The 23,592-nt window shown below is 42.1% G+C and overlaps 1 protein-coding gene across 1 annotated transcript in view; it reads right to left on the minus strand.

Annotated features, from left to right (window-relative positions):
• DST (dystonin) overlaps nucleotides 1–23,592 on the minus strand; it is a 550,812-nt gene that overhangs the window by 210,762 nt on the left and 316,458 nt on the right. Inside the window, 7 exon segments of the mRNA XM_030558316.1 lie at nucleotides 935–1,089; nucleotides 1,414–1,507; nucleotides 5,738–5,865; nucleotides 5,957–6,052; nucleotides 6,758–6,877; nucleotides 7,597–7,703; nucleotides 8,789–8,901. Of these exon segments, the coding sequence (XP_030414176.1) occupies nucleotides 935–1,089; nucleotides 1,414–1,507; nucleotides 5,738–5,865; nucleotides 5,957–6,052; nucleotides 6,758–6,877; nucleotides 7,597–7,703; nucleotides 8,789–8,901 (813 nt within the window).

Here is a 23,592-nt window from a genome sequence, read left to right on the forward strand (position 1 = left end):
TAATTAACTGAACTACAGCAAGATAAATGAAAGCTATCTTGTATGTTTTACATATTGTAGTTAAACAAATTTACATTATTAGTATCTCAGTACTATTATTTACTATAGACTTTACTTATTCCAATATAAGCTTTCTACATTAGCACATTTTTATTATCTAGTAAACAGCTCCAAAAATGACATGTATGTATTGTGTCACCCTATACATGCATATTTGTGTGTGTTAGTATGGGCAAAATCCTGGCAATAACCCAGAAAACCAACATAACATGTGCAGTAGCATGTACCAAATGCAAAGCTAGACACAACCAGCAAAAGAGAAATCTTGCTGTTGCAAGGCAGGATACTACACGCTGGGGTGGATTAATTAGCTGCAGGGAGTTGTTTACAGCTCAGTGCCCGAGCAGCTATCCTGTGCTTGCTCTCACCAGATTCAGGTTTAACTCTGCCACTCTCTGGAGACATGTTGCTTTTCCATAAAATGACCTCCTATTACTACAGTGTAGGTTTTTGGTTGTACAAACTGCTGTTTGTGAACCAACATTAGCCTGCTATTACCTTTCCGGATACGCTGCAACTACTGATGCAAATCGTATCTCTATTTATCTAGAACAAAATTAGTAGGTTTTAAGCATAACCATTTTAAGCACAATAAAAACGCCCATAATGTTCAAACCTGGGTGTCTAATAAAGTTAAACACCTAAATGGCACCCAGATAAGTGACCTGATTTTCAGAGGTGCTGAGCACATGCAGCTCCCATTGAGTTCAATAAGAGTAGTGGGCGCTCAACACCTCTGAACATCTGGTTATTTTTATCTGGACTGCCAATTATGGATTTAGGAGCTTAACCACAGGCATTTAGGTTTGACACTCTGGGCTACAATACACATACACAATGTGTATTTATACACTTAAATAAAAGTATGAAATACCTCTGTACCAGTTGATCTGCCTGGTAATATTTTCCATCAATAAGAATTTGGGCATCAATTACATGTTGGCGCAGAAGATTCTCACATTCAAGTATATATCCAGCTATCTCTGCTTCATTCTGGAACTGTAGCCCTGATTCTAATCGCTTGGAATCCTGTGTTTTGGAATGATAAATACCAGTAATTAAATCCTACAGCTAAATGGAGAAGTACTTTGTAGAGAATTTACTTTCACTGTAAGCTATTTTTTTTAATCTTAAATAATTACTAGTAAAAACTTAGCAGAATGAATTCTATTTAATGTACAGGATTCTCTTCCAGAAATGTTAACTACAGAAAAAAAATGCAGAAAAAGTGAAAATATCAGTTACTCAAATAGTCAATCAAAAGTTCTGAAAGTAAGATTTTAAAAGCTATAAAGATTTCAGTGCCAAAAAGTTCACAAACACACCCAGAAAGAGAATTCATATTTGACTTACAGACTGCAGAGCATTCCGAGCAAGTATCAGTTTGTCTTCACAGCCCAGGATATCCTGCTGAACTCTGTTTGCAATTTGCTGCAACATCTCCAACCTAAAAGACACCACAGAATACATATAAAAAATGTTATTTACGATCCACATTGCAATGAAAAAGAAAATATCTTGCATCAAACACCAGTATTTATGCCAATGTACCTAGATTCTTCTAAAGTGCCATTGCCAAAGCTTATACAAGAATTAATCAGTGTCGGGCCACAATTCACAGAAAGGAAATTCTCATTGGAGTCAATGCTGGTTCGAGTGCCAGTGCTGTTGCTAAACAAGGAATCACTACTGTGGTAGCCATAACCACTGCTGTTCATTTTTACACCAGGAGCACTGTTCCTTTGGCCATTTACATCTATTGAACAATGGAAAAGGTAAAAACTCCTGCAAAATGTACAGCTTCCAGGGATGAAATCTCTCTACTGGCTTTTGAAACACCCAGCATTCCTTCTTTAAATAGGTTTCAACATGCACATTCAACGCCCAGCAAGTAATACTCTGATGGCTCTTCAAAGAATTTTGCCTAGAGCTATGCATGCTAGTTTGAGTTTGGCTTCCCTACCTTGCATTAAGAAGTTCTGCAAGTATGGACTAAACAGAATGACTAGGGCGTCACTGGGAGATAGAGGTGCCAAATATTTAATATAAGTCTCAACCAACTTCAAGCTAAAAAGAACAAACCTATATTATAAACTCACTACAGTGTTGTGCAAATCTTGAATTAAAAATTATATTAAAAGAAGTAAAAAGAGCTTGATTTACCCCAATAAAACCAGATTTATGCTGGTGTGAGTCCCCTGATTTTAATAGAGTTATGCCAGCGTAAAATGGGAGTAACACATCAGGCTCATAATTGATAAACTCGATACCCTTGTACACTGTCCAATCCACTACTATTATTCTGCTGTCCAGAAGTATGTTTATTTTATTCCCCCGTCCCACCAAGCTGTAATCCCGAAGACACCACCTTACTTTCTTCAGCATTCTGACAGCTCCAAGGCTTTCTGACCATAAGGAAGAGAAGGCAAGACCCTTCTTTTTCTTGGTTTTTATATATAAATATATATACATAAAAATCATTCAGCCTTTCATTCTTAACTGAATTTTCCCCCATTTTAACTCCTGCTTCCAGCCCTCTATAAAACCACATCCATATTTCAGCACTGCTGCTTTAAAAATACAAGGGACACAAGCCACCCTTGCAGAGACTGAGCAGGCTTATCTCTCTGATGGTTTCAATCCCAGTAGCTTGATAAATAGGAACCCCTGTTTGGCCCGTGACCGCTACAGGCAAGCTACCGGGCTTTCCTCACACACCACATATGAACTGGGATCCCATGTTCCAACCGGCCACTAGCACCCATGTGTACAGACGTTTTCCTTATGTTTACAAGTCTAAGGGACAGAGTTTTAGCAATTCATCATTGTAACAGGGTGGCTTGCCCCGTAGATCTCGAGGCCAGCTGAAGAGAGATCAGGTGGTTTCCCTATTAAAAGCAGCAGTGGGTGCAATGAAGGAAGGATGCTTAAGGAGATCAGAGACTGCTACGAGTGAGCAGACTCTAGCAGAGAGTCCTGGGATGTGGGACTGAGACTATAGGCAGAAAAGGCCTGGGAATGACCTGACAAGAGGGTAAAACAGATGGAATTTGTTTTGGGACTTTGAATTTTATTTTTGAGTTTATTTAATAGACTCATAGAATATTAAGGCTCGAAAAGACCTCAGGAGGTCATTTAGTCCAATCCCCTGCTCAAAGCAGGACCAACACCAACTAAATCATCCCAGCCAGGGCTCTGTCAAGCCTGACCTTAAAAATCTCTAAGGAAGGAGAGTCCACCACTTCCCTAGATAACCCATTCCAACGCTTTACCACCCTCCTAGTGAAATGCCATTTCCTATTAGCCAACTTAGACCTCTCCCACTGCAACTTGAGATCATTGCTTCTTATTCGGTCATCTGCCACCACTGAGAACAGTCGAGCTCCATCCTCTTTGGAACTCCCCTACAAGTAGTTGAAGGCTGCTAACAAATTCCCCACTCTTCTCTTCTGTAGACTTAATAACCCCAGTTCCCTCAGCCTCTCCTCGTAAGTCATGTGCCCCAGCCCCCTAATTATTTTCATTGCCATCTGCTGCACTCTCTCCAATTTGTCACATCCCTTCCGTAGTGGGGGAACCAAAACTGGATGCAAATACTCCAGGTGTGGCCTCACCAGTGCCGAATAGAGGGGAATAATCACTTTCCTCGATCTGCTGGCAATGCTCCTACTAATACAGCCCAATATGCCGTTGGCCTTCTTGGCAACAAGAGCATACTGCTAACTCAAATCCAGCTTCTCATCCACTGTAATCCCTAGGTCCTTTTCTGCAGAACTGCTGCTTAGCCAGTTGGTCCCCAGCCTGTAGCAGTGCATGGGATTCTTTCTTCCTAAATGCAGAACTCTGCACTTGTCCTAGTTGAGCCTCATCGGATTTCATTTGGCCCAATCCTCCAATTTGTTTAGGTCATTCCGGACCCTATCCCTACCCTCCAGCATATCTACCGCTCCCCACAGCTTAGTGTCATCTGTGAACTTGCTGAGGGCACAATTAATCCCATCATCCAGATCATTAATAAAGATTTTATCTGAATAAACTCAGATTCCAAGAAGTAACAAAGAGTATTGTGAACAGACAAAAAGGGTGGTGTGGAATTTAAGAATCCCCTTTGGGGGAAACTGAGGCAGGCTGCCTATAGTGTAAGCCCAAACCTTGAGGGGGTGCTCTGAATTTGGCCACTCACTCACAACTATCTTTGAGTATTAGCCCAGCTATCATTTTTGCCACAATTAAATTCTGTTCTGCAGTTCAGGCTGCAGTGGTCCATGACTGTACCAAACAAAGAGCAATATGTCCTGGCAATGAATACTACTTATCAGTTTATGAGGCAGCAAATTCCTGTTTCCCAACCCAATCAATAATATAAATGTCTCAGTGATCTAACACTACTCAGATTATTAATTTCTCTCCTTCTCTTGCAGTGGTGACCCACATAACAGACAATTTGGTTATATTTAAATATATCTGATGAATATAAAATATGTGGAGATGGAGGGAAGTTTATGTTTATGAGGTCTTAATCAATTTGAAAATATGATAAAAGCTTTTTGTGAGTATGACTACAACTATAGGCCAATTTCACACACACTCACACCTCAGCACAGTCACCCTCAAGTCAGATCAGGAACAGGTCAATGTTTCCACCACTGTCCTCCTACATTTTGCTCTGCCTGTTGGGGAGAGCTTTACATTTCATTCCATTGGAACCCCATCAGCAGAGGATGCTCTGAATCAGCACATCCTCACCCACCTTAGCCATGCTCCCTCTTCATTCAGCACCTTTACATGTCAGTCAAACCTGAGTGCTTTTGGCCCCTCTTCTGTCACTTTAATCTCTCCCCTGAAGACTCTCTGCTGCAGGGGTCTATGCATACACTTGGATATGTTTAATCCAAACTCTTAGTAGCCAGGAGCCCATTCCCGTTTAGATAACTCCTCTAAAGCACAACAGGCCTGATTTCCAGTGATGGACTCTGTTTATGTCAGTGCAATTTTTTGTCGTCTCAAAATTGGACCTGCAAAACCAACACCTGTTCTTAGGCCTAGCCCAAGATCTCAGTAATATTCAACGTACACATAATCACAGACGTTCATGATGGAAAAGACATCAGGTCACACATTTCACTACTCATGCAGGATTGCTCTCAAATATTTTGTACATTTAAATGCTTTGTATATACTTGAGTGCAATATAGTTTGAATTGACCCAAAAACAGAGCTTCAGATATGTTTGAGTGCAACATAGTTTGAATTGACCCAAAAAACGGAGCTTCAGACATACTTGCGTGCATCAGCTGAAATTAATCCAGTGCCATACTTAAATTCTCCTTAAGCCCTCAGAATAGGGTTTAAATGGAATTTAAGTGATGCATAGACCTTGTCATGAACTTTTGCATAGGGGACAATTTCGTTAAAGTTAAATACTTTGATTGAGGCACAGATACTATTCATTCTGGACTGGCTGAGATTCCCCCCCCCCCCCCCCCAATTCATTACTATACGGATCCTGAAACTATAAATCAGAAAAAGATCTACAGGCTTGAAAAAATGTGTTAGCATTCTTCAAGTTAAAATAATAACGTAGATTTTAGTATGGAAAAGACATCCACAGTTTCCAGTGTAAGGCAAAAGAGCAGAAAGAAAATGAACCACTCCTGTCAAACATTCACTAGCATACCGCTCTACTTCAGGTCGAAGAGTTTTCTCCCTTTCCAGCATGGCAATAATAAGTTTTCCCCACTCTTTTTCTATATCATTTGGATGGTAGCCTTGAGGGAGTTTGACGCGCCCAAATTCTATCCAGACCTTCAAAAACAAATAATGGCTGGTTAACATAAACAAAAAAACCAGAAATGCAATACAGTGAATATAATGAAGCAGAAAAAGTACAGCTTACCTCCAGTAGTTTATAAAGACATTTAATTTTTGATTTATCTATCTCCTTTGGTGGAATTTCTGTTTCCTTAAACTGTAAGTATTGGTTATAAAGTGCCTGGAGAAATATAAATACATATCACCAGCTATTTCCTAAAAGGGAGTATTTTACTACTTCTTCATCACATTCCATTATGCTTAATAGGCTTATGTTCTTATATTGTTCTATTAAAGACTTGCATAAAAAATTCTTTACCCACCAGTGAAAAATCTGCTTGCGCAGGTTAAAACACTTGTATCTGAGGCAGGGGGGAGAGGGGTGATAATCAAAGGGTAGGATTTTCAATGGATTTCATCATGGCCACCATCTGCAAGCATGGATGCAAAGAACTACTCCTGCTCTTTCAAGCTAACATCTGGGGGTAGGGAGGGTGGCTGGCGGGTGGGTGACAGAATTTATATAAAACTTCACTCGGTTGGGCACCTCATTTGCTTCAGGGACACAAAGGAACCTTAGCAGCTCAAGGTATCTGACTCATATGTATTGCATATTTCATATTTCCAAACCTAATACATTTTTTCTTTTACCAAAATAAACATTTGGAGTCCTGTGAATAATTTGAACAATGTCATATCATACTATCCCATGCTTAACTTTGGGAACACGGGGTCTCAGGAAAGCGACAAGGTTTCTTAAATTTCAAAAAAAGACATTATTATGCTGCTCTTTGATTTCATTGCATAAAATAAAAATCTTCATTTTGCATAAAATAAAAAGCTTAATGTCCTTCAAACAAAGTACGTGTATGACCTCATGTCTCACCTTCAGTTCTACAGGATTGTTTGGAAATGTTCTGTCAGACATTATTGTGATATGGTGCCTGATCCACTGGATGAGGTAGTTCACCATATTCTGGTATTCAACCCACTTGACTTCAACATCCTAGAATAGCACATAACAATCAGCAGATCAGAAAGCAAGAATAACTTCTTTTTTGCTATTTCTTATGTAGTCTCAGTTTAAAAGGATGCAGCCTTTCAGATGCATACAGCAAAATAAATTCTCAAGCTTAGCAATTCCAAAATGGCATTCACAATATTCTGGTCCCTTTATCATACTCACGTAAAAAAATCCCAACTAAATCAACTGAGAAACTTACATGAGTAAGGCCAATAGGATTTGGCCTCAACTATTTCTAACGGTGACATGGAAACTTCCTAATTCTACTACCACTCAAGAGAGATAATAAACAGAGTATGACCTAATGATCTGACCACAGGACTGGGAGCCAAAAGATTCTGAGTTACAATCCCAGCTCTGATTCTAGCTCTCTCTGTGGCTTTGGACAAATCATTATATATTAGTTAAGTTCTCTGTTTCAGTGTCTTCATCTGTAAAGCAAGTGCACTATTGTTACAAATTAAATGTTTGTTTAGTCTTTTAAATCATGTGGAGCTCCCAGTCAGATCATGAAACCAAGAGTTCAGTTATTGACAACATGAAAAAACTTTCAATTGTGTTATTTTGTAGTATTATTTTATTATTGTTGTTATACCAGTCTATGGAGAATGTAGTTAACTGCAATGCTGAGTTGAAACCTTCTAAAATCAAGGCATGTCAATGAAGCTGCCATGCTTCATAGGTGTTACTCGCTTACTTACATTTGCACTGATGCCTTCGCCATCTTCCAGTACTTTGGGAAATGCATCATAAAGTGATGACACATAAGTTATTACTGACTTCTCATCAGGGGAGGAGACATTAACATCTAAGAAAAGAACAAGATTCTGTGGTAAAGAAGGTTGACAACGATTCTACAGCCAGCAGATGGTTAGATTATATTTTAACACAAGAATGACCAGTTGGGTAAAGACCATTATCCTGTCTTCCAACAGTGGCTCCAAGAAGCATTCATTAATGGTGCCTAGAAATTTTATCTCTGCATCCCATCCTGAAGTGGCACGTACCACGTCAATATGGGGACAGTTGAAATCTCCCATTATTATTACATTTTCTGGTTTTGCAGAATCTCTAATTTCCCTGCTCATTTCACAATCACTGTCACTATCCTGGTCAGACGGGCTGGTATTATATTCCTACTGCTATATTATTATTATTCAAGCATGGCATTTCTAACCATAGAGATTCTATGGTGCTGTTTAATTTCGTTTAAGACTTTTACTATATTTGACTCCATGCTTTCTTTCACATGTAGTGCACTCCTCTACCAATACAATCTACTCTCTCAGTCCTATATATTTTTGTACCCTGGCATTACCATAGTGCATTGATTATCACCATTCCATTAAGTTTCTGTGATGCCTATTATATCAATATCCTCATTTAATACCAGGCACTCGAGTTCACCTATTTTAGACTTCTTGCATTTGTATACAAGCACTTAGAAAATGTATTGATATTTAGTTGTCTGCCTTCATGGGATGTAATGGAATGGGACTTTCATTTGATTGTTTCTCACCTTTTCACTGGGATATAGAGAATCTCCATTAATCAATCCTCCCTAAGGGATGTCTCTTTCTGAACCATGTCTTCCTCTTCACCTGTTGGCTTTCCCTCAGCTCTTAGTTTAAAAACTCCTTTGAGAGTTTTTTAATTTCACGTGCCAGCAATCTTGTTCCGTTCTGGGTTAGGTGGAGCCTATCCTTGCTGTGGCTCTTCCTTTCCCAAAAGGTTCCCCAGTTTCTAATCAACCTAAATCCCTCCTCTGAACACCATCGTCTCACCCACGCAGCGAGACCCTGAAGTTCTGCCTAACTGGCCCTACGCGTGGAATTGGAAGCATTTCAGAGATGCCACCTTGTTTTGCAATGAAGTCTTTAAGAATCAACTCACCTTCCGGATCCAGAAGTCTGGTGACACCTAGTTTTTCTGCTACATAAAAAGCATGTTCTAAATTTGCAAGGTTGCTTTGAACAGCAACGGTATTCATGTCTATCAGGTCTGGCCTGTAAAACAAAAACAACAATCATAGTAAGTCTTTACATGTTTGAAAATATAATTGTTGTAACAGAACCGTGCAGTACTTTAAAAGGTCTCTACAATGAGTAGTGTTATTCTAAAAAAAACAGTTTTAAGAGCGTGTGGTAACTAATAATAAGTACAGCTGTGTACACCTATCCATTTTTGCTTCACATTTAAAAAAAAACACCTTTCTGTTTATTAGGTTATAAAAAACTGAACAAGAATTTTTTTCAGTGCAGCAGACAACTACAACCTGATTATTCCCTTCTGCTGGCACCCTCTCACCTTCCAAAGCAAGCTTAAGATGCTAGCCCTCACTAAGTGTCTGTATACTCCATGCTTACATATATACTCTGCTCTATTATTGTGCTCCACCTTGCGCCCTTTGCTGCACTAACGAAACTACCCTCACCTCTCTCTTAGTCTCATTCTCTCATGTCTTCGTGCCTTCTTTCATGGGCCACTCAATTCCTCATTCCTGGAACAACATCCCTATTTTAATGTCTTTCAATTCCGTCTCTTGTTCAGAGCTTTCCTGTAAGCCCACATTTTTCACGAGGTCCACAAATGTTAACTCATGCCAACATCAGACCATTGCTATCCCCATATTTTGTGTTTTAAATGTCAAAATTAGCACTGCTACTTAGCTTTCCCACGTATATATTTGTCTGGCTCCTAGACTGTCAATTCCTCAGCACAAGGACAGTCTTCAGGAATGCCTTGTACAGCACCGAGAACATTGCCACCCTTAGCAAATGAGAAGAGGTGATTGTTCAAACGTGCTGAGCACCCACAGCTCCCACTGAAATCAACTGGAGTCACAGGTGCTCTGCACCAAAAAAACAGGCCCATGTTTAAAACAAAACAAAAACCAACAACCCAAATGGCGGCAGAGGGAGAGGAGGAAAGACAAAGAAATAAACCAGAAGCAGAAACCATGTTTTTTCATAGCTGCATCTCTGAAATTCAGTTGAATGACTTCCTATAAAGTTGATGGTGCTGATAGCAGGAGGAGAATGTTAACATTAAAAGAGGAGTTGCCCACTCAAGTCTATCAAAGTATGAAAACATTTATATTTTTTCATGCTCAGATCCCGTAAAACAGATGTGAGTGTCAGCTTTAGGGATCAGCCCCCTCCCTCATTTTTCTCATTTTTATACTTGAGGGAGAGAAATGCGAATGCTACCTAGCAGAAATTGCCCATTTTCATACAATTCACCAGTAAAAGCTTAAAGACATTTTCACAAGGGGAGATGTGATGCACCAAGTGGTAGGACTTGAAACAGAACTCTGGTCTCCTGAGTCCCACTCCACTGCCCTATCCACTAGACAACATGGCCTCATTTTATGAAAGTATAGATTTGCAGTGAAAGCCATCCTATTTTTAATCAGCTGTATATCCTATACATTTTGTGCCCACCTACAATAACTGGGCTGTATTTATCTACAGGCTCCATTCAGCGGAAAAGACGCAGAAGGCAGCATATTGGTTCAGTCCTTGTCTCCCCTATAGAAACAGAAACATAGCTTGCAAGCTGATTCACTGAAAATGAGTTCCTTTGGAACTTGGACAAGGAAGAAAATAGGTTTTAAAACTGAAAATCAAGGGTGCATCTGTTATAGGGGAGAAGTGCAAACGGAAGTATTTTGAAACTTCAGAGGAGAGATGGTGCCTCCACCGCTAGCCAGTCACCGTCTCTTCTTTCCAAACAGGAAAAGTTGCAGTGAAATTTAGGGCCAGAGAAAAGGGTCCCTACCCCCTCATCTCAGTTAGACTTTTCTTCTGATCCGAGCCCCTGCATGTACAAAAGAGCCATGAAATCAATAAACTGCCTTTCTCTTTAAAGAGGGTTCCTCTTGTGGTTTTTAAGCACTTCATTGCTCTCCAGACATAAGTTTATTACAATTCAGTTCACCAAAATCCCCGTCCATCAACCTAGTGTATGACAGTTCTTTCTGGGCATGCTCAGAAGATTCCTTTTGAAAGTATGTCTACATTTGGAGCAGGCTGTGTGATTCCCATCTCAAGAAGGTATATGGAGCTAGTGTGCTAAAAACAGACTGTAGCCATGGCAACACGAGCTGCAGGATGGGCTAGCCACCCTGAGTACATGCCTATCAGAGATCATAGAAACCCATGATGGGAGGAAGCGTGAATATGTCTCCCCAGCTTCACATATAGACATAGTCTGTGTCATCCTTTGTGATCATCTATTTGTGAATACTCTGTGGAGTAAAGTACTACATGGCATGAGTAACGGCTGCAAAATCTGTCCCTAAGTGAGGGCTGTGCTTTGTACAGCTTTAGAATATATGTGTTATGTATGTTTCTGATACCTATGGAAACAATAATTTATTCTCAAATGAGTTCTTAATCATTAAAAGCAGTAAAGTGTCCTGTGGCACCTTATAGACTAACAGACGTTTTGGAGCAGTAGCCTTCGTGGCTGAATATCCACTTCGTCGGATGCAACTTCTTAATCATTACTAACTTTAACTGATTATACTGCAGTTATAATGCATATCCTACTGATTTAGATTAATTTAAGTAGCTTAATCCGGGAGGAGCAGTGGATTAAAGACAGCAACCAGGGAGACAAGCATTTTGGGTTTCTAAAAGTAAAAAACAAATAAAATAGATGGGATAAATAAAAATCCCCATAAGCTTTAAAGGCAAATGCTATTTTGCATTCAGTATAGAGGTTTATATAAACATAAAATGACATAATTTTGTGCAGAATTATTGAGCAGTTTTCTACATAGTATAGATCAAATGAAACTAAATACACTTCAAAAATGATAATGACCTCACCTTCAAACATAACACTGACTCATTTCATTGCTGATTTTTCAGGGTCCTTGACATTGGAAAAGACGCATAAACAATACAAACCACGCAAAAAGTTGGAACATTCCATACAAAATAGATGTCTCTGTTAGAGACACACCCAAATCAAGGTGCTCAGCTTCCAAATAATAAGTCGTTAATTATTTTATTGATAAAATGCACCTCTTCTACCACTAAAGATTTTAGAGTCGGTGTTAGAAATTAGATATAATTTGTGTTAAAAGTAACAGAGTGATACTGTAATATCACAGCAATTAGGAAACGGACAAAATTAATACCTGTTCAAGAAAACAATTTTAATATAGAGATCCATGAAGAGGAGTAAGAGAATAATACTTTGATAACATTGCAAGGAAACCAAGGCATTTATCCTGGAAGACTCACATGTGTTAAGTGTTACAGTCTGTGAGTAGCCTGACTGAAATCAATGGAGCTACCCACAGCATGTACGTTTTTGTATAACTGGAATCTAACAAACCTTGGCAATAAATGGCAAGATCCAAACTAGAAGCTACAGTATATGGGGAATTTTAAAAGGGATCATGGTATTTCAATGTGGAAAAGATCTTTATCTTTAGTCTCCCTAGTCAATCACACTGTACAAACGATATTCTCTTTTTCATTGTTTTAAGACAACTTTACTGTCAACAGTTCTGTTTATCTTTAATAAAATAAGTTATGCCCTGATCCTGCAAAAGCTTATACACGTGAGTAACTTCTCACATGTCATTGGTGTCAATGAGTTCAACAGGATGACTCATGTATGAAATGATCTCATATACAGAAACTAAATTATTTAATTCTTGGGAAGCTCAGATTGAATTAAACCATCAAAACGGTGTCTGATTAAACAATCGCAGTAAAAGAAAAGACAATAAAGGCACATTTCTTGTCTTATATTAAGTAGCTATATTACTGTATGAGTTTCACTAAGTAGCAACACAGGGAAAATGACAGGAGATGTAGAGTTAAGTGAAGATCTAAGTATAGTCTAGCTAGCTTTTTAATTGCTATAATGAGAAAACGCCTATAAATATTAAATGAATTCTTTCCTTAGTGTTCACAGACGATAACAAAACAGATGCCAAAAAGTGGCATACATTCCTCAGGGAAGGAAGAAAATTTACTAAAATAATTAAAGATCATGTCAGAACATGTGACTAAGAATTGCAAGATTTCTGAATCAGGTAGGGGCTATCCTGCATTTCAGAAGGCAGTGGGAAAAAAAGAATCCTAACAAATAATTTGAAAATTATACTAAAGAACATTATAGTTGCACAGAAAATAACTGAAAAATTAGGGAATGCTAATGGTAAGGGTGTTCACGTAAACTTAGCTTCACCCTCCTTGTACATGTACATTTCAATATAAAATATACTTATCTGATTATATAATACCCCTCTACTTTGATATAACCCTGTCCTCGGGAGCCAAAAAATCTTACTGTGTTATAGGTGAAACCGCGTTATATCGAACTTGCTTTGATCCACCAGAGTGTGCAGCCCTGTCCCCCCAGAGCACTGTTTTACCGTGTTATATCCGAATTCGTGTTATATAGGGTCGCGTCATATCAAGGAAGAGGTGTATTATTAGTTGCCATAAAGCAACTCTATCTTATTCATTGTGTTGGGTAGATAACACAGAGTAAATGAGATGTTTAATATTTATCCTCACTACTCATTGATTGAACTCTTCCTTCATTCACTGCATAGTCCAGCTCATTCATCATCTACCTTCTCCACTAACAGGTGTTCAGAAATGCTGTTCATCGCACCAGTGTACATGCAGAGTAAGTCCACGGAAGTTTACCCTACATGCAGAATTTGCCTCCAATTCAGGTACAAACCTCTGTCTCATTCACTGCACATCATCCAACCTGCACATGGAATGATATAGGTATCCAAAGAAAATAACAGAATATTATCACAGAACTCAAATTAATGCCTATGCACAAGGAACAAAACTGGTTTTGGAATTTTCAGTATTTTAGTGCTTCACAATGCAATTTTAATGGACTTTTAATGGAGGCGTTTTGTTGTTGGCATTAAATTTCCCAGGTTTTTTTAATAAAGAAGTTCCTTGATGGGGAACTATTTACTAGACAGCTCTAGAACACTCTTACAAGACCCATATATCATAAAGAACAGTTACTTACCCTACAGACACTGTGGTTCTTGTAGAAGTCAGTGTGGACCTCCCATAAGTGTGCATGCACCTCAGGCACATAAGAGTTGGTGGGGTTTTGAATAGCAGCATCTGAAGGGACTGAACATACGCCCTATGGTTCCATGTGCTTTCGTGCAAGGACATAAAGGGGAGGGTGGCCAGACCCACTCTCCTCACTTCCCTTTCAATTCAAATTGCTGAGGATTCCTAAAACTCAGGGAAGGAGGGCAGCTCACGGGATCCATACTGACTGTTACATCTCAAAGAACCACAGTTACTGTAGGGTTAGTAATTGTTCTCTCTTTTCCGAGTAACTGTCAGTGTGGCTCTCAGTGAAGGTGACTGCCAAGCAGCATCCTCTCTGGATGGTGGGATGGAGGAGCATTGGCTGTATTAAACAGAGACTGGGCAGGACTTCACTACCCGCTGGTCTGGCGGGTAGTGATCTATCTATAGGCAGACAATTCATCGCGTCTAGTGTAGACATGATAAAATCAATCCCCGATTGTGCTCTCTGTCGACTCTGGAACTCCAGATTGCAAGAGGCAGAAGCGGAGTCGACGGGGGAGCAGCAGCAGTCGATTCTCCACCGTCCTCATTTCCAGGTAAGCGAACCTAAGATACACCGATTTCAGCTACGCTATTTGCATAGCTGAAGCTGCATATCTTAGGTCAACCCCCCCGCTAGTGTAGACCTGGGCAGAGATTGAAGTACCACTGTCCCAAAATTGGCAGCAGACCTAGATGCCATGTCTGCTGTCGAGGGCATAATGACTAACAAAGGGCAGTAGGTTGTTCCAAATCACTGCTTTACACTGTCATAAACAGATAGCTAAGGGTTAATGTTCTTTTACCTGGAAAAGAGTAACCTGAAACACCTGACCAGAGGACCAATCAGGAAACAAGACTTTTTCAAATCTGGGAATAGGTTATGACATGAGTGGCAGCGGTGAGACAGATAGAATCCAGAAGCCAGTAGGAATATTATATTTTTCTTTTCTCTGCTAGGGGCTTTTACGCAGAGAGAAACAGTTTGGTTTTAAAAGGAACCAGAGAGAATTTTTTTTTCTCTGCTCTCTCTTGTAGTTTCTGGCTTGCATATTAAGCAAGGAACCATTAAGCTGTGACAAACAGGTCTTTTGTCAGACAATAGCACTCCCATTAGGAGGCAATTACCAGCACAATATACATGCAAATAAAGTGGTTTTTCTGGTTTACTTTACATTTAAAAGATTAGCTAGAGGAAGAAAGGGAAAAAGGCACTGTTGCTAGGCAGAGCCCAGGAGGCAACAGAGAACCTGCAGTTCAGAAGATAAACACCGGAGGGCACCCCAACACAAGAAAACAGGAACCAGGCCTACCAAGACAAAAATGGTGGCCGAAGAACAAATCAAAGACGCCGAGCACAGGCGAGAGATGGAAAAAAAAAACAGGAACTAGAAATAAAACAAAGAGATGGAGATGAAAGAAAAAAAACAACAGATCAAACAGGCAGCCCATAAAAGAGAACAAGAAGCCAAAAATGCAGCCCACCACAGAAAACTAGAAGAAGAAGAGGTGGCCCACCACCGAGACATGGAAAAACAACAAAAAGAAAATGAAGAGAGGGAAAAACAGAGAAAACATGAACTGGAATTAGAAAAGGCTAAGCAACAGGTTCCAGCCAATCCTAACAACCCTTCACCAATTATGGTTCCACATCACAGGAAATTTCCCACCTACAAGGCAGGTGATGACACTGAGGCCTTCTTAGAAAATTTTGAAAGGGCCTGTCTTGGGTACAGCATCCCTGAAAACCAGTACATGGTAGAATTGAGGCCACAGCTCAGTGGACCTTTAGCAGAGGTGGCAGCTGAAATGCCTAAGGAGAACATGAACGACTATAAACTTTTTCAAACTAAGGCCAGATACAGAATGGGGATAACCCCGGATCATGCCCGTCGGCGTTTCAGAACCCAAAAGTGGAAACCAGATGTGTCATTTCCCAAACACGCCTACTACGGTGGGAAAAATTATGAGGCCTGGATATCAGGACACAATGTTAAATCCTTGGAAGAACTGCACCTCCTCATACAAATGGAGCAGTTCTTGGATGGTGTTCCTGAGGACATAACACGGTACATACAAGATGGAAAACCCAAAAATCTCACCAAGGCGGGGGAGATTGGAGCCAGATGGATGGAAGTGGCAGAAAGCAGGAAAGCTACTGTCAAGGGGAACGAATACCCCAGAGGGCACACCGACCATAAACCCTACAACCGAGGACAGCCAAAGACCCCACCTACAACCCAAGTAAAGCCACAGACGCCCTATTATTCCACCTCACCAGTCTCCAGTAACCCACCTCGACCCAGTGACCAGTCAGATGGAAGATGCTTCAAGTGTAATGAACTGGGACATATCAAGGCCAACTGCCCAAAGACCGCCAATCGAGTGCAGTTCATTACACCACCATCACACCAAAGATCCCCAGGCCCAGATGCCTCTCAAATACCCTTGGAGCGAAGGGAAAATTTGAGAGTGGGCGGAAAGAAGGTTACTGCGTGGAGAGACACGGGGGCACAAGTGTCAGCTATCCACCAATCCTTCGTAGACCTCAAATTCATCAACCCAAAGGCCCAAGTGACAATTTACCCCTTCATGTCTCAAGCTGTAGACTTGCCTACAGCTGAACTGCCTGTCCAGTACAAAGGCTGGTCAGGAATGTGGACTTTTGCAGTCTATGACAATTATCCTATCCCCATGCTACTGGGGGAAGACTTGGCCAACCAGGTGAAGCGGGCCAAGCGAGTGGGAATGGTTACACGTAGCCAAACCAGGCAAGCTTCCAGACCCATTCCTGTTCCTGAGCCGTCCACAGACGCCCCATCTGTGTTAGCAGAGACCCAGACAGAGGTAGTGGACCCAGATTCCATGCCAACCATTGAAACAGCCACAGCACCTCCAGTCCCAGACCCGGAACTGGAACAGCAACCAGCACCAGGAATTGCAACCACATCTTCAAACTCAACGCCAGTGGGCGCCAGCGAGCCAGAACTGGCAGAAGCCACAGACAGCCATACCCAAAAGGCTCAGCCAGAACCTGAAATACCCTCAGGTGCACCAGCGGAGAGCGGTTCACCAGCAACGGAAACAACCCCATCACCTACATCGCTTCCAGAGGGACCAAGCCCAAGTCCACAGTCTGAGGAAGAACTGGTGACCCCAGCCTCAAGGGAACAGTTGCAGACTGAGCAGGAAGCAGATGACAGCCTTCAGAAAGCTTGGGTGGCGGCACGGAGCACCCCACTGCCTCTCAGCTCTTCTAATCGATCCCTATTTGTTATAGACCAAAGACTTTTATACAAGGAAATTCTTTCTGGTGGACACCGGGAAGAATGGCAGCCGCAAAAACAGTTGGTGATTCCAACTAAGTACCGGGGGAAGCTCTTAAGCTTAGCCCATGATCATCCCAGTGGCTATGCTGGGGTGAACAGAACCAAGGACCGGTTGGGGAAGTCCTTCCACTGGGAGGGGATGGGCAAGGACGTTGCCAAGTATGTCCGGTCTTGTGAGGTATGCCAAAGAGTGGGAAAACACCAAGACCAGGTCAAGGCCCCTCTCCAGCCACTCCCCATAATTGAGGTCCCATTTCAGCGAGTAGCTGTGGATATTCTGGGTCCTTTCCCAAAAAAGACGCCCAGAGGAAAGCAGTATGTACTGACTTTCGTGGACTTTGCTACCCGATGGCCGGAAGCTGTAGTTCTAGGCAACACCAGGGCTAACACTGTGTGCCTGGCCCTAACAGACATTTTTGCCAGGGTAGGTTGGCCCTCCGACATCCTTACAGATTCAGGATCTAATTTCCTGGCAGGGACCATGAAAGAACTGTGGGAAACTCATGGGGTGAACCACTTGGTTGCCACCCCGTACCACCATCAAACCAATGGCTTGGTGGAAAGGTTTAATGGAACTTTGGGGGCCATGATACGTAAATTTGTCAACGAACACTCCAATAATTGGGACCTAGTGTTGCAGCAGTTGCTGTTTGCCTACAGGGCTGTACCACATCCCAGTTTAGGGTTTTCACCGTTTGAACTTGTGTATGGTCATGAGGTTAAGGGGCCATTACAGTTGGTGAAGCAGCAATGGGAGGGGTTTACGCCTTCTCCAGGAACTAACATTCTGGACTTTGTAAGCAACCTACAAAGCACCCTCCAACACTTTTTAGCCCTTGCTAAAGAGAACCTAAAGGATGCTCGGGAAGAGCAAAAGGTCTGGTATGACAAACATACCAGAGAACGTTCCTTCAAGGTAGGAGACCAGGTTATGGTCTTGAAGGCGCAACAGGCCCATAAGATGGAAGCATCATGGGAAGGGCCGTTCACAGTCCAAGAGCGCCTGGGAACTGTGAACCACCTCATAGCATTTCCCAATTCCTCACTAAAGCCCAGAGTGTACCATGTTAATTCTCTCAAGCCTTTCTATTCCAGAGACTTACAGGTTTGTCAGTTTACAGTCCAGGGAGATGATGCTGAGTGGCCTGACGGTGTCTACTACGAAAGGAAAAAAGACGGTGGCGTGGAAGAGGTGAACCTCTCAACCACCCTGGAACGTCTGCAGCGGCGACAAATCAAGGAGCTGTGCACTAGCTTCGCCCCATTGTTCTCAGTCACCCCAGGACGGACTGAACGGGCATACCACTCCATTGACACAGGTAATGCTCACCCCATTAGAACCCCACCCTACCGGGTGTCTCCTCATGCGCAAGCTGCTATAGAATGGGAGATCCAGAACATGCTACAGATGGGTATAATCCGCTCATCTACCAGTGCATGGGCATCTCCAGTGGTTCTGGAACCCAAACCAGATGGGGAAATACGCTTTTGCGTGGACTACTGTAAGCTAAATGCGGTAACTCGTCCGGACAACTATCCAATGCCACGCACCGATGAGCTATTGGAGAAGTTGGGATGTGCCCAGTTCATCTCTACAATAGACTTAACCAAGGGGTACTGGCAAGTACCGCTAGATGAACCTGCCAAGGAAACATCAGCATTCGTCACCCATGCGGGGGTGTATGAATTCAATGTCCTTCCTTTCGGCCTTCGAAATGCACCCGCTACCTTCCAGAGGCTGGTAGATGGTCTACTAGCAGGACTGGGAGAATATGCAGTTGCCTACCTCGATGATGTGGCCATTTTTTCGGACTCCTGACCCGAACACCTACTACACCTGGAAAAGGTCTTTGAGCGCATCAGGCAGGCAGGACTAACTGTTAAGGCCAAAAAGAGTCAAATAGGCCAAAACAGAGTGACTTACCTGGGGCACCAGGTGGGTCGAGGAACCATAAACCCCCTACAGGCCAAGGTGGATGCTATCCAAAAGTGGCCTGTCTCAAGGTCAAAGAAACAGGTCCAATCCTTCTTAGGCTTGGCCAGGTACTACAGGCGATTTGTACCACACTACAGCCAAATCGCTGCCCCACTGACCGACCTGACCAAAATGACCCAGGCAAATGCAGTTAAGTGGACTGATGAGTGTCAAAAGGCCTTTACCCGGCTTAAGGCGACGCTCATGTCTGACCCTGTGCTCAGGGCCCCGGACTTTGACAAGCCATTCCTGGTAACCACGGATGCATCTGAGCGTGGTATAGGAGCAGTTCTCATGCAGGAAGCAACGGATCACAACTTCCATCCTGTCGTGTTTCTCAGCAAGAAACTGTCTGAGAGGGAAAGTCACTGGTCAGTCAGTGGAAAGGAATGCTATGCCATTGTGTACACCCTGGAAAAGCTACGCCCATGTTTGGGGACGGCGGTTCCAGCTACAAACTGACCATGCTGCGCTAAAGTGGCTTCATACTGCCAAGGGGAACAACAAGAAACTTCTTCGTTGGAGTTTAGCTCTCCAAGATTTTGATTTTGAAATTCAGCACTTTTCAGGAGCTTCTAACAAAGTAGCTGATGCACTCTCCCATGAGAGTTTCCCAGAATCCAGTAGTTAAAAAGTTTTCTTAAAATGTAAAAGTCTGTTAGTTATATACTTAGTAGTATATGTACAAAGGTGCATGTGTTGTATTAATCTGTTTATTTTAAAGTTCTAGGAGGAAATCGCCGCCAGTGAGCTTCCCCACTGTCTGCAATTTGGGGGGCATGTCATAAACAAATAACTAAGGGTTAATGTTCTTTTACCTGGAAAGGAGTAACCTGAAACACCTGACCAGAGGACCAATCAAGAAACAAGACTTTTCCAAATCTGGGAATAGGTTATGACATACACAACTCCGATATTGTCATATTCCAGAAGGACACCCACGATGCTGCTTGTGCCCTAGTGGAATGCATTTTGACGTTTGGAAGGAGGAGCTCACCAGCCAGTTGATAAGTGGTGGAGATCCAGAATGTAGTCCATTTAGAGATTGTCTGTGACAAGATAGTTTGGCCTTTCAACGAGTTGCATACAGCCATAAAGAAGTAAAGAGACAATCTGAAAGGTTTAGTCTTGTCATTGTAATAGAACAAGGCTCTGGAAACATACAAAGTATGTAGCTTCTTCTCTCCTAGCAGCAAATGCAGGTTTGAGAAGAAGACTAAAAGGCTAATTGTTTAATTTAGGTGAAACTCTGACATCAATATTCAGAGATGAATTTCGGATATAGTCTTAGAATCCCCTTATTACTATGAAAGGACATGTAAGGTGGTCCAATCATAAGGGCTTAGAGCTCACTGACCCTCCATGTGCAGAAATCTCAAGGAAGGGAGACCTGTGTCCCTCCCCGGCTCTGCAGGAAAGAGCTAAAGGAGAGAATCGCAGTATATGATATTGCTGCACAGGATTGTATTGCTGTTGGTGATGTTAATGTAAATAAATCACAGAAAGTTGCTACTCCACAGACAGAGTCTGGGGACAGGGATGGAGTGCACCTCATTAAACGAATAAATCTCCGTAATATGTGACTTGGGAAATCATTATTTTAAAATCTTTACTGTAGGTTTAAAATCAGAAAGAATGTACAAAGTATCTTTAAACCTTATATTTTAACCAAATCAAGAGAGACTAGTCCTAGAAACTTTGCAAGTACTAGTCCAAGTAAAAATAAATACTCTAGTATTTTACAGTGGCAGCATATAATCCAATGGCTGGAAGCTGAAGTTAGACGAATTCAGACTGGAAAAAAGGTGTACATTTTTAACAGTGAGAATAATTAACCACTGGAACAATTTACCAAGGGTTGTGGTGAATTCTTCATCACTGACAACTTTTAAATTAAGATTGGGTGTTTCTCTAAAACTCTAGGAATAATTTTTGGGAAATTCTGCGGCCCGTGTTATATAGGACATCAAACTGGATGATCACAGTGATCCCTTCTGGCCTTGGAATCTATAAATAAGTTTTGGTTTGTACTTAGGTATTACAATGATGGGTGCTAAGGGAAAATACTATCCATAGACTTACAGGCAATGCTGAATGAACATTCAGTCTTACACATTACAATAATATTCTTAACTCTGAGTCACAAGATATAGGAACACAGAAACTGTCATAACACATCAAATGAGTGAAGCATCTAGTCCAGTAATGTGTCTCTGAAATGGAGTAGTACTGAGATCATAGCAGAAGGTGCAGCAAATCTCGTAATGGACAATTATGGAATGACCTGCCCACATAGGAAGCTTCTTCCTAACCTTAAGCAGTGAGTGGTTGGGTTATGCCATAGAGCAGGAGGGTTCATAGCCCATGGCCTTTGTTCTTGGTACATAACATAGCTGTGGATGTTATCTTTGTCCATATAAACTCTCATTCTTTTCTGAATCCTACTAAACTCTTGGCCTCAATGAGACCTTGAACCAGTATATTCCACAGGTTCATTGTAAAAGTTTTTCCTTTTATCAGTTATTGTCTTCCTTTGTATTGTAAAAAGAAGCCTTCCTACAAAGATCAATGCCACTCATTATTTCATGTACCTCTATCACATACTCTCTTATTCATCTCCTCCTTAAACTAAGCAGTCCTAATCTTTTCAGTCTCTCCTCATATGGAAGTCTTCTCATGCTTCTACACATTTCCTTTGTTCATCTTTGGATGTCCTCTGTTTCTTGGTATAGTTTCTGAGATGGAGTGGTCAGATCACAGTATGGCAGGTGATGATGCACCATCCATTCACATAATGCCCATACAGTATTTTCAGAAATATTTCCTGTCCTATTCTTTAGATATTCTCACACTTTGTTTACTGTTAAGACTACCAGTGGGCATGGAAGTGATGCTTTCATTGTGCTAAACACAAGGGCACTTGGGTCTTTTTCCAAACTGGTTTCAATTAATTTAGAGCCCAACAATACATATGACCTGTTCAGATTAAACTTTCCATTCTGCATTTCTTTACATTTACCAGCACAGCATTTCAAAAACCAATGTGAAGTCGAGAGTTCCACCTTTGTTAGCAACCCAAACATTTAAGAGTGAATAACTATAACAGTTAGACCCAGACACTGCAGTATTCGTTAAACATGGAAGTTGCAACATATCAACTTAGCCATCAAGTTTTACTTGGTGTAACAGCACCTCAACCACTACCTAGCAGGGGAGTTCCAGTGTGGATTTCGAGCTGGCCACAGATTTAACAGAAACCAGAACTGAGTGGTCTTATCCTGCCAGCTAAGGGACCTGAACTGCCTAGCTAGGTCCCTGCCCCCATCCTTGCGTGAGCTAAATGTTAAGATGAATGGAGCCTCATACTGTGGAAGACAAAGATTGTCATCCTCATTATACCAAGCCTATGCCTAGGACCAATACCTAAATAGGCATCTCTGAGGGAAAGGCCTATAATTTTCCCCATTAACCTGCAAACTGCACTGGAAATTTGCCACAAGTTATAACAATAAACAGTGCATCCCCTTCTCAGATTGTTTGAATATCAAGATGAAGGTGAAGAAACCCACAAAGTTGTTTGCTAACATTATCATGTGGGAAAAATCCCTTCCTGATCCCCAGAAGGCTGGTTGGCCAAGCCCCTGGCATTTCAGGAGACTGAACAAACCTACTGAAAGAAGGCAGAGGAACAAAATAGGGACCGAACTGAGGCTGACCACGGACAGGTTCCTTATGCACCCACCCCCAGAGGGAGCCACCCCCCCAAAAAACAGCCAATGGCACTGCAGAGGTGCGGCCAAAGGCCCATCCCCCTATCTACAGAACCAGCATCTAGACCAGGAGTTGCCAAACCACAGCTCATAAGCCACATGCAGCTCGTTTACAATTAAAGTGTGGCTTGTACAGCCCCTCCCCTCCCCCATTCTCTACCTACCAGAATGGGAGGGGGAGCTCAGGGCTACTGCCCTGTGGCGGGGTAGTGGAGCTTGGGGCTTCTGCTCGAGACAACTGGTACGGGGGGGGAGGCACAATTTAAAGGTTCGCCCCCCCATCAGCTTGAATCATTCCCCCCTTATCCTCAGTGGCCCCTCCCTGCAGCTCCCAGGTGTTTGACGCTGTCTCTCCCATGGCTGCAACTCCCAGCTTGCGGCTCCAGCGACACCATGTGATCGAGGAGGGTCAGCAAACCCTTGCAAAAATCGTTGGGGAAGGCACGTGACTCCACCTGCCCCTCCCTCCCACCTCCCTTCTGGCTTCTGCCCAATGGGGAGGGGTGCCTCAGGGCTTCAGCCCCAAGGGAGGCACCTG

Source organism: Gopherus evgoodei, chromosome 3, assembly GCF_007399415.2.
Source record: "Gopherus evgoodei ecotype Sinaloan lineage chromosome 3, rGopEvg1_v1.p, whole genome shotgun sequence".
NCBI lineage: Eukaryota > Metazoa > Chordata > Testudines > Testudinidae > Gopherus > Gopherus evgoodei.